The sequence below is a fragment of the Serinus canaria genome, chromosome 10, assembly GCF_022539315.1.
Source record: "Serinus canaria isolate serCan28SL12 chromosome 10, serCan2020, whole genome shotgun sequence".
NCBI classification, from domain to species: Eukaryota; Metazoa; Chordata; class Aves; order Passeriformes; family Fringillidae; genus Serinus; species Serinus canaria.
Window position 1 is genome coordinate 11,869,493 of NC_066324.1, and position 16,095 is coordinate 11,885,587.

General features: G+C 44.0%; 1 protein-coding gene across 1 annotated transcript in view; it reads left to right on the forward strand.

Moving 5' to 3' along the window:
* Window positions 1-3,857: 3,857 nt before the first annotated feature.
* The window catches only part of TNFAIP8L3 (TNF alpha induced protein 8 like 3), a 44,403-nt gene continuing 32,165 nt past the window's right edge, over window positions 3,858-16,095 (forward strand). The window contains exon 1 of the mRNA XM_030228645.2: window positions 3,858-4,000. Coding sequence (XP_030084505.1) covers window positions 3,949-4,000 — 52 coding nt within the window. The 5' untranslated portion in view covers window positions 3,858-3,948. The remainder of the gene's footprint in view (window positions 4,001-16,095) is intronic.

Consider the following 16,095-nt stretch of genomic DNA (forward strand, 5'->3'; position numbering starts at 1 on the left):
AACCCTGCTACAGCACATTCCAAGAGTGTGTCAGCCTGTGGGAGATGCTGCCCTGTTTAATACATTCAGCAGCAAGGGTGCTTGGCTTTGTTAGGCTAGAGTGTCACTGCCAGAGAGTCTCATAAATGGCCAGACTTCAACAGTTTCTAAGATGTATGAAAGATAATAAAATAAATAACACAATAAAATATCAGTCAAGTTTAGAAACAGTACAACGTAGGGTAGATTAGTTTAAATAAAGAAATACATTGTGAAAAAAAAAATATAACCTTACATTTTACACTTAGAACTGAGAGGAAGATACAATCCTACACACCTGTCTGGACAGTGTAAAGGAGAAAAGTCAAACACAAAGATGGTAGAGGGGGTTCTGTTAGATGCAACAATGGAAAGAGAAGAGAGACTGTTTTCTGTCATAGGTTTGAAGTTTCAAGGAGGAAAGCTTGAGTAGCAAACCAGAGGCAGCTTACCAGCCTCTCATTCAGCAGAAATAGATAACTGGACAGCTCAGGTACAGCTCAGGGGATTCTGGTGAAAGTTTGTGCTCTACATCTGACTTTAAAACACAGCTTCTCAGTACCTCATTTCCCTCTAAAAAAGAAAAATACTGCTATCTTGATTTCACAGCAGGGCTCTAAGGAGAAGTGTAAGGCATGGATGGAATGGTAGCTGGGCACCCTAGGCATTTAGAATACAATGAAATGGCATTTGAGTGAACATGCAAGTGTGAGTTGCCAACAGAACACTGCAAAAGCATGAGTCCTGAAAGCTGCCACAGGCACATCTCCAGCACTCACACAATGAGTGGGCAGAGGAGTTTCAGCTCAGTTCCATATGGAATGAAGATCAAGACCAGATGCAGCTGAAATGTGAATGGAGGAGCCACACAGAGATGTAGCATCACATAACTGGGATTACATGGGGCAGCTCCAATGTTCCTGGCTCCCCTGCTACATCCTATTGGTAGTGATTTATAGACAAATATATTAACTGGCCCTTGAGAAAAAACATTCCAGATTCTAAACATCCCAGTCTTTAGGAAGGAATAAAGGAAGCAGTTGCAGAGCTACAGTGAGAGATTCAGTTTATAACAATGAATATATAATTGCACTATTTGTACCAAATGCAGAAAATAAATCATGAAATGTCAGCTTTCTCCATGTGGAGTTTCATTGAACAGGCAACTAGATGAGTGCATATTTGCTGTTAATAAACTTTTTGTGCTTTTCTCTGCACCAGTATTGTAAGGAGTGGAAACTATGAAGTTCAGAGCTCTAAGCATATGGAATTTTCCAGGTCACATGTTAAACCAAGCGCGGGACTGCGCTGGGCAGAGAACACTGAGAAGCAAAAAACCCTGAATTCTAACCATATGCTTTGAAATGAAACAATATGCTCATTCTGTTACAGCTGAAAACTTTTCTAACTGCTTTATGGTTAGCAGTAATAAAAAGGGAAAGTAATCTTGAGGCAGAATTTACTGTCAAGTAGCAAGCAATTAGAGCAGAGTAATGAGAATACCCAATGCATGCATGGCAAGCATGGTGCAATACAACATTGATTGAGTTATACCATTTCCATCATTATATTTATTAGTGTGCATATACAAGGATAAAAAACTGACAGGAATAAAAATAAGTGGGGCTTGGGTCTTTCTTTTAAGTATTCCATGCTAAGACTTCCATCTCTGAGAGGATCATGACTTTTCCTTCTACCTACTGAACTATGATCTGTAGCAGAGAAGTAGGACTATTCAAGACCTTAACACTTAATTCCACACTCAGAAAAGAAAAAATCCCACATAGAAAATAGGATAAGGGCAGTGCCTGGAACACTCCTTGGAAAGGCATCCACAGCCGCACTGTATCAGCCCCATGCATGACCCAAAATTCACTGCAGAGGCAGCCCCCTTTGCCACTGACAGAGCTGGAAGGGCTCTGCTGGACACGCCCCTTCAAAAAACCACCTTGTTCCTCTGCTTATCTGATTACAGCCATTGCCTTTAAATAGTCAGAATTTGTCCAGGTTAGAAATTATCATTAGTTTCTAGCAATCTAAGACAGTCCACAAAATTAATTCATTGTACTCAAATTCAAACTCGCTCTTCCTACTAAGCTGTGCTCTTACTGGGGAGGTGATTTAGGTTGCTTTTGACAATCATAACTGCAAACAAGAACAACAATAACAAAAAGAGAATGAGAGAGAGACTAAAATCTTTTCAGCTCTCAGGTTCTATGCTTGGTGTGGCATCTGGGATTATTTCTGTAATATAATATTGGTTGTTTCTGTTGCCACCTTGTTCATATCACGACTGTAGATTCCCCATATATTCTGCAGTCAAATTTTGCATTGGTTTTTCACAACAAAATCCTAGAATCACTTTGGTTTATATGTTCCTCTTTACATGAGTACTAATTTATGAAATTATATTCAGCAGTATTTGGAATGTCCTTTTAAACTTAATGGAAACATCTACAAACAAAATTCAGAATTTGTTTTCATGGAATTAAGTGTCTTAACAGTATGGGCTCAGGTTATGACAGCAATGTCCCAAGTTACTTGAGAACTAACTTTTCACTCCAGAGTTTGAAGGTCTTTGTGCCTAAGCTGACCATAGCAATGTGTGCATTCTAGGGTCAGAAAGTTGGAGGTCTTTTGTCTCTTCAGGCTCAACCTGATTTGAAGGCACGGAAGCAACCTTAGAACATAAACCAGCCTTAATTTTTGGAACTGTAGCATTGCACAAGATAAGCCATCCCTGGAAAGAATTTAACAGAGCCCTTTGAGTTAAAAGAAATATCCTTTTTTTTTAAATTTCATGCTCTATGTTAAGAAAAAGTCTTCACACTTGTCAAGAGTGTCAAGCTTGATCTGATGCAATAGATAATTTTCTACATGCAGCCTGAAAGCAGCATCCAAACATGGCTTTTCCCAGCAACAAGGGTGTGTGGTTTTGGGGAGAGAATTCCAGACTAAAGCTGTGGTCTACAGCTACAGGCATAAACACCTGGCTGGAGCTTGGAGTATGCTGCAGGTAAGTGTTGAAGGCCCCAGGCAGCTTTTAGGATGTGACATATCCATGGATCCATTAGATCTCTAAGGCCTGTTTTAGGATGGTGTTTGGTTCCCAGTCAGAAAAGTACTTTTATCTACTACTTTCCTGAGACTTTTGTGCTAGAATTTGAGTCACATTTGGTCTATGGCAGCAAGAAAAAGTAGAAACAAATAAATGCAAAGGGTAAGATCTGACTGACCTCAGAGCTGAACAAGTGACCTCAACCCTCCAAATTAAGGGATGGCTCATGACTGTAGTAGCTTGTACAACAGAAGCAAAGCCTGCAGAACCTAACTTATAGAACTTTTATCTTCAAAACAATGTAATGACATGACCATTTACCAGATATTGCACTGTGTCCCTTGGAAAAACATATAATCAGGAAGCAACAGAATTCAGCCTTCCATTATTCTTCTGGGCACTAATACCCAACAAGAACTGGCACTTCCCCATTGGCTTCCTCTCTAATTTTTGAGGACACATCGTAAGGGAGACAGAACCATGGAAAAGAGACAAGGCGACTGAAACTCGAGGGAGATGCCCACGAGAAGAGCGATGGAAAAGACAGACGGGAGATGCGATGGCAATGTACAGGACCGTCATTTCGGTATTTTTGCGCCCGGCAGCTCTGCCTCGGGAGCTGCCCCGGGCCGCGCAGCCCAACTCGTGTCAGACGCGGGGCAGGAGCCGCTCCTCGGCCGCGCCCCCGCTGCCTCCGCCCTCGGCGCGCCCGCCCGGCCCCGCTCCGCCCGCAGCCAATGGCACTGGGCGGGCTGGCTGCATGCGGCGGCGCCGACCCAGCGCCGGCTGCGAGCGCAGGGCAGGGAGAGGGCTGCGCTCCGCCGCTCCGGGCACTGCTCCTGCCAGCGGCGGCCCCGGCGGGTGCCTGCAGCATGGACTCGGACTCGGCGGAGCTCAGCGAAGGCGAGCTGGTCTCGCCCGCAGGTAAGCGCCGGCTGCGCGGCGGACGGGCGCCGGGTCCGGGTCCCTTCCCGTCCGCTGCTCTCGGGTCCCCGTGCCGAGAGGCGGCTCCGGGCAGCGCTGCCAGGCTGAGGGCACAGGGCAGCGCCATCCCCTCTGCCGCGGCCCCGGCGGAGCCCAGCACCGCCCCCGGTCCGGCCGTCGCTGCCGCGGCTCTCGGGCACGGACCCGCGGGCTCGGGGCTGCGGCCCCGCTCGCTGTGCCCGGGGTGCGGGAGGGCTGCCCCACTGGCTGTGACGTGACAGCTGATTAAATAGCAGTGCCGGCGCTAGCTGATGCTCTATACCCAGAGGCTGCGAAGTTTTCGGGGGTTTGGTCGCGGCTATTCCGCTGTCGCTCCGGGACCCCCGCGCCCTGCGCGCCTATAGAAGGGGGGACGGCCCCGTCCGGAGCCGAGCCCCCGGGCTGCCGAGCTTTTGTTTTCAAGTCTTAACTTGTCACAGGAACCATGCTGTCTAGTTGCTGCAACCCACATAGTTCTTGGATGAGACAGAAGGGAAAAAAATTAAAAACCTCTCCTGCCCTTTCCAAACCTTCACGTTCTCGTGTCTGACGCGAAACAAACGATGGTTAACGCGCCGTAGGCAAAGGCCATCCCGCACGCACGGTGAAAACGGGGACAACAAACTCGTGTGAAACACACAGAGGTAGGTTCGCTCTGCCAGCACCGCACGTGGCCCAGAGATGCGCTGTCACCTGCCGGCCACACCTCTGGGTGCCGAGCCCTGGGTCAGCGGCGGTGTCACCCTGCCCACAGCAGAGTGTCACACACACACAGACAGCCCTGGGCTGCAGGGGTGTCACACAGACAGACAGGACCGGGCTGCAGGGGTGTCACACACACGGCTGGCACCTGACAGATGCTGGGCTGTCACTGACACCAGGTGCAGAAGGAACCTGTTTGACCTCCAGCTTCCCACAGTGAAAGTCATCGACATCCTTCTCTGAAGCCATTTAACTAGCATCAGATGCAAGTGCAATTGGAATGATGCCTGAAATAGTGCCAGTGATCATAATAAATCCAAATAGAAAGTTGCCATATTATGTTATTAGATCTTTGAGAAAAATCCCCAGAACCAGCCCAGTTTGGATGTGTACTTCATGCCAGCCAACACCTTCCTGCATCCCCAAAAGGAAGGATTTGAACACCAATGTTCAAACTACAAAGGCAGAAAAGCATATTTTTTGAAATAGTTCGCCTGTCCTATTAATACAGTAGTGATAAACAACAGTAGGGAGTCATAAGATAAATCTGTTTTCTAGTCTCCCAGCAAAACATTTCATAGCATAATCTGAAATCTAATTCTGTTTTAAATATAGGGGGTATTTACTCTTGATATCTTGGCTTTGTGTTTTCTTACTTGAGATCTAGAGAATTAAACAAGACCAGCAACAGGTCACAAAGCTCCTTATATTCACAGAGCTCTGTTAGGCTGAGCTTACTTGCAAAGACCACCAACAGCTATAATTTTTCATCCAGACAAATCTTCCCAGCCATGCATGAAGAGCAAGTTACAAACATTACTTTATAGACAAATTAATATAATAGAGCTCCTGCCAACATTTTACTCCTGTTCTGAATAGGAATGTCTTCTAAATAAATTTAAAATAACTATGCTCAGAGATTGCCATAAGTGGTTTTCATGTCATCACTTGCTAGCTGCCAAGAGTTGATGTTCATCAGTCTCCTTTCCTCTTTTCTATTCCTTCTTTGTTCTATTTAAGAGAAGAAAAATCTGGTATATTGGCCATACATGGCAGATGCCTATGCAGTAGAATAAAACTGGAATATAGAGAGAAAACTTGGATGTTTTGTCTTACCCAGCTGCAATTTTTTTTTTCCTGCACTAAAGAATTACAAGCTCTTTGTATCCCCCATCATCTTCTGAAAAATAGATATTTTTGCTAGATTTCCTTGGGTATTCTTTCTGTTCTCTGCCATATGTGTAGTGCAGCCTCTCTCAGTACGTGGGTGTTCAGTCAGGCTGTCAGTCACTGCTGCAGGCACAGCAGCTGAGGGGCTCAGTGTGGGGCTCAGCCACCCCCTTGCTCGGGGAGGTGCCCACCCCACAGCTCAGAGGGCAAGCACAGTGTCTTGGAGGAAAATTTGGGATGAAGTCCTGGAGGTGGTTTGATTTTGGACACTGATTTTAGTGCAGCTCGAATTTTGCACTGAAACTGACAGGAACCCCGGCGTTCAGCTTGCTCTCCTCATTACCAGTCCTCGCACTTGCCCGGGCTTCAGCTGGCACAGCTCAAGCTCCCTGCAGGCACTGCCGAGCCTGCCTGACTGTCTGAGCCCCGGGGATGCAGTGTGCTTTATCTCCAGGCTCCACCACGCTGATGCAGCCCAGATGTTTCGAGCCCAGCCCGTTTCAGGGACTGCACTGCTCGTGCAGTGCTCTCCCAGCCTTTTGTTCTGTCCCACCCTTGCCATTCCTGGGCTCACAGGGGTGTGCAGGAGGCTACCTAGTGCTCCCCCCCATCTGCCATACACAGAACCAGCTGGAGTCTTGCTCCAAGACCCCAGCAGCCTCATTTGCTTTAACAGCCCTCTTCAAACTTGAGTCTCAAGGAGGCAGAAATATTTTTCTGTATTTATTCCGAACATACTGTCACAATAGCATCTTCATATTCCTTTGGTGCAAACAAAAGGCTCCTTATGTGTGAGCAGGGCAAGATGTCAGCTGCACTTTAAAGCAAACAAACAGAAAAACCACCACACCTCTAACAACATTCAGCTCCACAGCCTTGGCTCCCACAAGCCTCCCACGCCCATCTATTACTGCTCTGCACTTGAGGTGTCTAGAGGGTCAAAAAGCTTTGGTTTTCAAAAATGGTTACTCATGAGACAGACTCCTATTAAGAACATTAAATGGGTCTTCATGATTCTGAAAAAAATTATGTATTGTGGTGCAAAAGAAGAAAAGGTACATGCTTACTAGCCAATGAAATTTCTAGTTTTACTGTAGAGGTGGCTAGTCACATTCTTTTCTTGTCCTACAGAAGAGCTTTTAAGAGCTGAACAGGTAATCTTGAAATAGAACATTGTTCTCACTTTTTAATGTCCACCTATTGAGAGGTTGGGTTTCAAAAAAGCCCTTTTCAATGGAGTAATGGTCTCCTTTCCCTCAGCTCTTTCATAGTCATCCTGCCACATGAAAGAATGATCCTCCATGTCATCTTTCAGAGTAACATCTCAGAAATTCAGGTCATCACCAACAGAAATGATTTCACAGCGGGTTTGGAAATTCTGCATGTAGGAGAATAAAGGTGTGAGACTTCATTTGGTGTGCCTTGTCCTAGGCTCCCTGGCTGAAACAGGCAGGGGGATTTGGCCATGTAGCTTTTCTGTGCACTGATTTAAGCCTTTATACAAGCCACTAAGTCACAGCATGGATTTTCATGTTTGTTTTGATGGAGCTGTTATGTTACTTCTGTAACATGAGATAACCAGAGGCTAAATTGCCTTTATGGCCTCTGAAACAACACAGATTATCCTCATGAAGTTTAACATTCTGTGCAGAGCAAACTGTTGCTGGTCCCTTCTCTGGCTTTCCTTCCACAGAAGTCAGAAGTTTGGCTTAGGAAAGAGCAGTTTGTACCCAAGTAGAGCTCTAAATTGGTGGCAGGGGCTTTGGTTTTTGGGGTTTTTAAAGAATTGACAGTGTGAAGCCTACAGCTTTGTATAATGGCAAGGATAGCAAGATGAAGGTGACCTTATCACCAGGCTTGAATCCACAAGGGCAGTGGGAGCCTGATGATTACTTCAGTACATCTTCAGCAGGGCCAAGATCTTACCCTGGAACTCCTAGCACAAAAAATGGTAATGCATTTAAAATCATATGATAAATTATCTGAGCTTTTCCCTGGGCAATAAATATATACTTAGTAAAAAAACCCAATGGATTTAAACATTATTTACTGGTGTAAAATGACCTGTACAGACATGAATAATTTTTCTAGAGCTGTACTATTATTTGATTTGCAATGCTCAGCAAGTAATTTTTTTCTGCAAATTATTTATCATGTCATGTGAACTGTCTGTAGTTCTGTGGTGTTAATCTTTGAAGACTGTTACATATTTTAATCACTGTTTTACAGAGTTAATGCCATTCAAGACTTAATATATTCTTGTAAATACAAAATGAATTAGAAAGTGCAATGAAGATGTTTAAGAATTATTATTTGAGGCATCAGTAACATGCTTATGTGAGGTATAGTGCAAGCAAGCATTGTTTCACCTTTTGCAGTATCACACACATTTGAAAAATACAGCCTTTGCCCCAAGAAATATTTGTGTGAAGGAGGAGGGGTTTGGTTTACCAAAGCCTTGTTTTGATTCTACATAGAATGTTCCAAAGAGAAACAATAATATTTATTAGACTTCAGACAAGCCAGAAGAAATAGATAACATGTTCTAGGTATGAAAACTAGAAAAATATTTTAAAAGCAAAGAATTTTTATGAAGTTCTTTCTAGCAACTATCTAATAAAGGCTCTCCCTTTGCTTTCTGCTGGACAACAAAGGAAAACACAGCTAATTAAAGGGGAGATGGACAGACAACAGGAGATAACATGCCATGGGACCTGTGCACCAGACTGTTACAGGGCTTCTGCATCACACTGCAAACTGAGACAGGTCCAGCTCAGTCTGCCAAGAGAGTGGGCAAGGGATGCTTTGGGATGAGCAGGCAGCAGCAGCCAGGGCAAGGATGGGAGCCAAGAGCCTGGCTGGGTGAATTTTTTCTTTTAGTGCTCCCTCCAGGAATCACCTGGGCTGCTGATCTGCATACAGAGCCCTCATTAGCACAGCAGCTGCCAGTCAGGGAGTCTTGTCCAGCAGGGGGGAAAAAAAAGTAAAAATTTTATAGGGAAAAAATTCTAAGCACACTGTAAGGATAATGAATAATTCCATTTCTGTCAAACTGACACCTTAGACAAACAGTAATTCACTTGAACAAGTCAATTTGATCAGGGTTCTATTCCTAAAATCAAGTGGAAATATGAACTGCATGAAGCACTGGATGGAAGCCCAAGCTCACCTGCTTGTGCAAGATCATGACCAAGCTGTTCCCCCACCTGAAATTTTGGTGCTGCTAGCAGTCAGTGAGCAGGAAGGCTCCACCCTTTCTAAAACATGGATGTGGACTAGGAATTTATGATGGCATACTGAACTCATAAGTAGGAATATGGAGCAATTATTGGTCATTCCTTGCCAAAGGTCTGGGATGAGACTGAGTTCTATTTCAAGTGATATTTTGGCAGTAAGGAGTGACCTGTACAAAGCAACTGCACTGCCCCAAAAATCTCACACTTCCCCTTTGATGAAATAAATCTCTTAGCCTTTCATCTCCTCTACAGCAGAGACTAAAAAGTCATGGTGGGAAGAGTATGTCACCTTATTTAGCTGGTAACAGAGCAATCAAGCTATAAATCCCAGGTAAAAAGGACAACAGTGTGTCAGACACATGAGAGAGTTTTCCTGAAAACTCTGAGCAACCTTTGGTACTTGCATTCTACCCACAGCATCAGCCCTAGGGTGACAGGCCCTCCCAGGAAGGCAGGAGAACCCCATAACTTTGAGACCTCACTGTTTTATCTGGTAAACTAAGCAGGACCTGGCTGGGAGCCCAAGCAGTGGTACACAATCCTCTAAACTGTTTATCTATTAATACTCTTCTGGCACTGTTTCAGCCCATGCTAGATAGCCTCCCACTAAATGTCCTGGCATGAGACAGAGGATAACAGTGGCCAGTATGAATTAAACAACATTTGGAGTGTGGGAAAGAATTCAGCCTGCATCCAGATGGCAGGACAATGCATGGACAAAAGGGTCTGTGCTGGTGTATTTGCAGACAGAGACCCTGTGGTCAGAGCAGGCTGCAGAGGTTCTTCACTCTGCTGTGGCCTCTGGTGCCTGCTCAGGGCTGTCCAGGCTGCTCTGGGACCCTGCTCAGGGCAGCTTCCCTGGGCTGACACCTGGGCTTGGAGCCTTGCCCAATGAAAAGTGTGTTATTTGCTGTTTGCTTGCAGAAATCTCTTTGCCAGTTACATTATGGGAGGTCATTTCATGGGCTGACAAGTGCAGCTGGAGGAGATTCATGGCAGGCTGAGACTTGCTGCAATGAGTACAACTCTATAGCCAAGCCTCAAACATCATCTCGAGAAGCCAGGCTGAGCTCAGACATGGGCTGGTAGCCAGTGAGTTTTCCTGCTCTTTAAGGCAGACATCTTCAACAAAATAGGCTGGGAAAGAGCAAGAGTCACTTGGATGTCTTTTCAGTGGTCACTAATCCCTCCTTGGTACAGATGCTGGTTTATGTCAGGTTTGGGCAGCTGGCTCTGTTCAGCCTTTCTGCAGAGGAACAGACTGACCAGTCCCTCTGTCCAGGCATAGGTTTTGGCTGACAGCTGTTGATAGACAGGGCAGGAAGGTTATGCCATCTATGAAACAAACACTTGACCATTCTCCTTCTTACTAGTGCTAGTTTAACATGAAAGGCAGTCTTCTGAAAGAGTAAAAGTTAGCAGAATGCCTCACTTATCACCATCCCATTCCTGGCATTCACTTTGGTTATCCAAGCAGTTTGTGTTGCAGGAAAAACTAAATTCTCTCTTTGAAGAAATGTATTAACACTATTATTGTGTTAGTGCTTCCTTTCCAAGTAATTTTTCATTTACTTTTAGAGCCTATAGTTTACACGGTCAAATCACTGACAGATGCAGATCAAACAAATACAAACTTCTTAGACTTTTCAAGTCAGGGGTATTTTTAGTTTTTTTTTAATTAGGATAACCATCTTTCAGATTATTTTTTCAGCAAAAGCTCTGTGCCATATAGTGTTATGCCAGGTGAATATCTGTAGCTTTTGTTTACTTGCATTTAATTTTAGTTTTGTCGTTTTGTGGATCATTTCCCTCCAACTCCCAGAAGTGAGAAGGAAGTAGGCTAAAGGGATCAAGAATGACCTTCACATTCACTTCAAAGCAAGTTATAGCTGGTGCCTCACTATTTTTACACATTATTAATCATCTCCACTGTTAGAAAGAATGTTTACTAGTAGATACAAAAGTAATCAGTGCAGTCATTATCATGCACAGCTACTGGATTAATTAGAGTGATAAAGAATTGGTGAGGAAAAATAGTGACTGAAATTACAGGTTTAAGAACGGGATAGAAAAGTTCAAGCCCAAGAATACATAAAAACCACTTGCACAAACTTTGTGCAGTGCCAGTGTGTCCCCTTCTTACCCCCTTGGACTGACCAGGGCTCTTTAAATTCAGAGGAAGAGAGGAAGGTTCTGATACAGGTGAGGTTTTAATCACTAAACAGAAAGCAGCTTCTGGTGCATGAATCTAGCCTGACCTCAGCTGAGGTTTCTCTGGCTTCTCTCTTACCTGCATTTGTCTATTTCTATACCAGTTCTTAAAGGTCAGATTATCCTGCATAAGAAGGATGTAACACTTTGCATCCTTGGGGCAGATTTAGCCCCAAGAGTGTTTACTCCTGCCTGCAGTCCTGTCCATTCCTCTCCCACAAATCAAAAACCCACAACCCAAAGCAAAAGCAACAACAAGAAACAAAAACAAGCACCCAAAACCCCCAGACCTGTACACTCATCCAAAACAGTCACCACTGGCATTTCTCTGGAGAGCACTTCCCCTTACAGAAATAATACAGAACTGATGGAAAGCCAAGAACAAATTGTCTCAAGGACAGATGAATACCAATGTTTTCCACAATTTCATGATTTAACTTCGTAGTTTGGATTAAATCAGATGCTGGAGGGCTTAAAGCAGTCCCAATTCTTAGTAGTTAATCAGCTGGCATCTGTTCATCCTCAGACCTGGATGTCCCCTGGAGTTCTGAAGCCAAACTGGGAGCTAGGGCTCTTAACTGGTTGCTGTTGTTCACTTCTGCACAACTTTCTCTTAAACTTGCTGATTTTACTCTGTTCTAGGTGTTTGAGAGCCTAGAAAGCTGGGGACAGACAGAGAACAGCCACTTTCAGTGTTGTGTTGGCACATACTTGTGCTGGTGTAAATGGATGTTTCCACTCCATCAGGAGCAGTGAGGGAGGACAGGCAGAAACTCCTCCTGCTTTGAGAAAAGGCAGAGGAGAGGAAGGTCTGAGGTTTCCTTGCACCCTTGCTTGGGCTGCCCCTGCCACCAGAGAGGCTAAGGCCCTTGCAGGAAGGCAGGCACCTACATGGTGGCTGTATTCTCCATTTTCTAACCTCTAGAATACTTTAAAATCCTCTCTTTTCCTATCTGCCCTCATATCTTACACTAACAATTTGTTCATTCTCCAGATACCCACATCTTTCTAGCACTTCACTGATCTCTCACTTCTCTGTGTCCCAGCCAATGTGCTGCCCTCCCCAAGCCTCAGTTCTTCCAGTATTGATCTGATTTCTCCTCCTTAACTCATTTCTTCTCAAATCCTCTAGGGTTTATGATTTCTACCACTAAAATAGGGAGTAAATGCTGTTAGGTTATATTTCAAGAAAGGGAAATTGATGGAGGTAAGATATCAACTTGGCATTGTAATTAAAGGTTCTGGAAACAGGAACCAACATGCCTCCTCTGGCAAACAAAAAATACAGATAGTGGGCTTCCAACAGGGATCAGGAAAGGTGATTTGATTTTGAAATACAGAAACAGGCAGATGCAATATTTGCCAGAAAGTGAGAACACAATAGGATCTTCACAGGTAACAAGGGCTTCCCAGCTATTTCCAGAGTGCAGTCTTGAATGAACAACTCCTTGAAGGAACAGTATTTCCTCACCCCTCTGAGTTCAAATCATTGGGCTTGAGTAGCAAGTGCAGGGGAGAATTGCACCTGTCACCAGGCACAGCAGTGACTGTCACTGATCAAACCAGGTCAGAGCAGGACACTGCTTCCTGCTGATAGAGCTTAACTACAAGGAATAAGGGAAACAGAGCCTTGCCATTTTGCAGAGTTTTGTGTTGAATCACAGCATGCAGATCTCCCTCACACAAGGCTACAAATACATATTTATTAAAAAGTGACAAACTTTCATTTAAAAACTATTAGAAGAGAATTGACAGGAATTGCCTCTAGAAAGCCATCAGAAGCTTTAAACAGCTGTGAAAGCAAAATATGCTCTGTAAACTAAACTCATCTTCACTTGGGACAAGAATGCCTGTTTGGATTTTCTTCTGCCAATAAGACCAGGATGAGAGCACAGGAATGCACTGAGGGAGGCTCCAAGGAAAGGACTGGAGCACAGGGATTGCCTGGGAGGTACAGACTCACCAGAACAGCACAGTGCCCACATCCACCCTTCCACTCTGCCACTGACTGGCCTGAGCTGAACCAAACTAAAATTGGGCCCATCCTGCCCTTTGGAGGTCAGCAGCCACCCTGACACTCAGGTTTCGTCTTCCATCACTGGGGAAGAGAAACAAGGCTCCCAGAGCCAGGGTCCCCATTTCCCAGCACAGCATCTCTCTCTGGATTGCTGGCTGTGCCCAAGCCATGTCCTCACTGAGGGACCAGAGAGGGACACAGCCCTGCCTGGCAGACAGGGAGGGCACAGCTCTGCCCTTCCCCGTTGGCCTGGCACAGGGCAGCAGGACAACTCCCACTCTGCAGCCAGAAGCTGTTCCAGATTGCCCAGGGCTGTGTGTGCCTTGGCCCATCCAGGTCTGCAGGGTGGGTACAGCTGCCCTGCTCTGCCTGGAGCTCTCTGCATTCACCCCCCAGAACCTGGTGAGGGAAGTGGTGCCTTAGCAACAGCAGAGTTTTATTAAAGAAGAGACACATGACATGTAGGAAGAGAATTTAGGGTGATGGTGGGGGAGAGATTATTCAGGGTTTTCCATATTTTGGTATAAGAGAATTTAATTTCCTTGAAGTTACAGCAGTCAATGACAGGCAGAAGTGTGCATGTGGAATACCTCTGGCTGAGCACTGAAATAAAGCATGACTAGACATAGCAAATAACACATGCAAACTGCAAGGGGTTGTTTAAAAAATAATTATATACTTGTCACTGAAGAAGCTTTTCTATATTTATAATTCCTTTTTCCTCGTAGCCTCCTCTGATGGAATTCAGGTAGCATGCATGCCATTATGTTAAACAACCAATTCTGGAATACTTCCCTTCTTTCCTCTCTTTTGCAGGCATTAAGGCAATAGTTACACTCCTTAATGGGCATTATTTTAGGTACAGCTAAGGCCTATGCTTAGTCACTTCATCACTGACTAAAATACAAACTCTGCTCATATGTCATTAAAGAGATGGAAAACAAATCTTTAAATAAGTACTTAGCTTGCTTTTAAAGCAATGTGGTTTCTTTACTATGATAAAGTGATAAAAATACATATGAGATCATAAAGCTCACAGAAATTTGTTGGTGAAGAAGTTTTACAGCTATCTACTTGAATTCATTTGGTTTGAATCTTACCTTGGTCTAGCTTTTTTTGAGTTGAAAACGTTTTTTATACAAACAGCATGTGATTGAATATAACTAAGCCTTTTTACACATATGTAAAATGGACAAAAAAAAATTTCCCTAAGTAAGGAAGTGCTATATATAGAAGGAAATCTGAAGACTTTCAAGTCACAGACTTCAGGAGGTTTGTTAACACCATCCCCAGGGAGGCAGGAGGACAAACAATAAAAAAGCAATTTCCTGCACAGGAACATGCAGAAGATCAGAAACACCTAGTAAAGAGAACAGTGCTGTGCAGAGTGGAAGTCATTTATCCTGCTGATTCATGTTTTTCACTCTGCTAATCATCATTCCCTGTTAACCCTCAAAGGGAGCTGCACACATCAGTAGGTAACACAGTTCTAAATGTTTTTAATAGATGCCACAACCTGAATAAGCCAGAGAAGGTGTAGCCTCCACAACTCTTGAGATGTACAGTGTGGAGTAACAGCTCCACTTTTCCTTCTCTTTTTAGCAGACACACTACAAAGGAGTTAATATGAACACAAACACACAAAATTGGTATTTAAAGCTACTTTCACTTGGGCTTACAGACACGCAGCTTTCATGATGACAAAGGGGAACCAGAAGCTTGTCTACAGCAAATAAAAATTAATCCTGGGACAGTGCTGCCTGAGCCATTGGAAGCAGGGGGCTGATTCTGCAGTAGCAGTTATTTAGGTAGAGCAGACATCACAGAAGAAATGTTAGATGGCTGCACTGAAAGGGTTTAGGGAGTGCATGGATGTGTCAGATTTCAACAGATGGATTGCTGATTTGGGGTTTATGTAATTCAGAGCTGTTCTGACAGAGCACTCAGGGACAGACATACAGGGTAACTGAGAATGGCAACATTTAAAAAGCTTTGCCACGTTTTCACATGCTCATTTGGAAAAAAGATGGAAAGAAAATAAATGTTTCTTTCATAAAAAGAACCCCAAACACATACACAAAAAACCAAACAAACAAAAAGAAAAACAAACAAAACCAACAAACAAAAGAAAACCTACAGTGGCTGGAATCCTTTCTTTGTGTGACGTCCCAGATAGGTTTGTGCACCAGTAACATTGTACTCATATTAAACCAATTTAGTACATTGGAAAAGGCATCTCTAATCTGTATAGCTTTCAAAATGCACCTTGCAGGTTTCTGTTCAATAACACCTTCCTGAATTTCAAAGTAAATAAAACTGGAAATTTCAGGACACTGTAAAGATACTGGGCTAATTTCTTTGTGCAACCTCCCATATGATAACTTTTCAAAATCTGTTGGATGAAGTACTGGGCTGTCAGCAGGATCTTAATGACAGCCTTAAGCAAGTTTTTCAGTTGTGTCTAGGTCTCCTCCCATTCCTGGTCTTTGTCTGTTTTTACCTTCACTATTTTTAGATGAGGAATGTCTTTCATTACACTTGTGCAGTGAGAACCCTGAGATGTTTTATGAAAAGCATGTAAATACTAATACCAATGCAGGGCATGGTCCCTCATGGCACTTTTACAGGTACATTATCAGAGGGCTTCCTTCCCTACCAGAGAAAATCTGCTCTTCTGCAGTGCACACATCATCTCAAATGTGAAAGATACATATGCATCA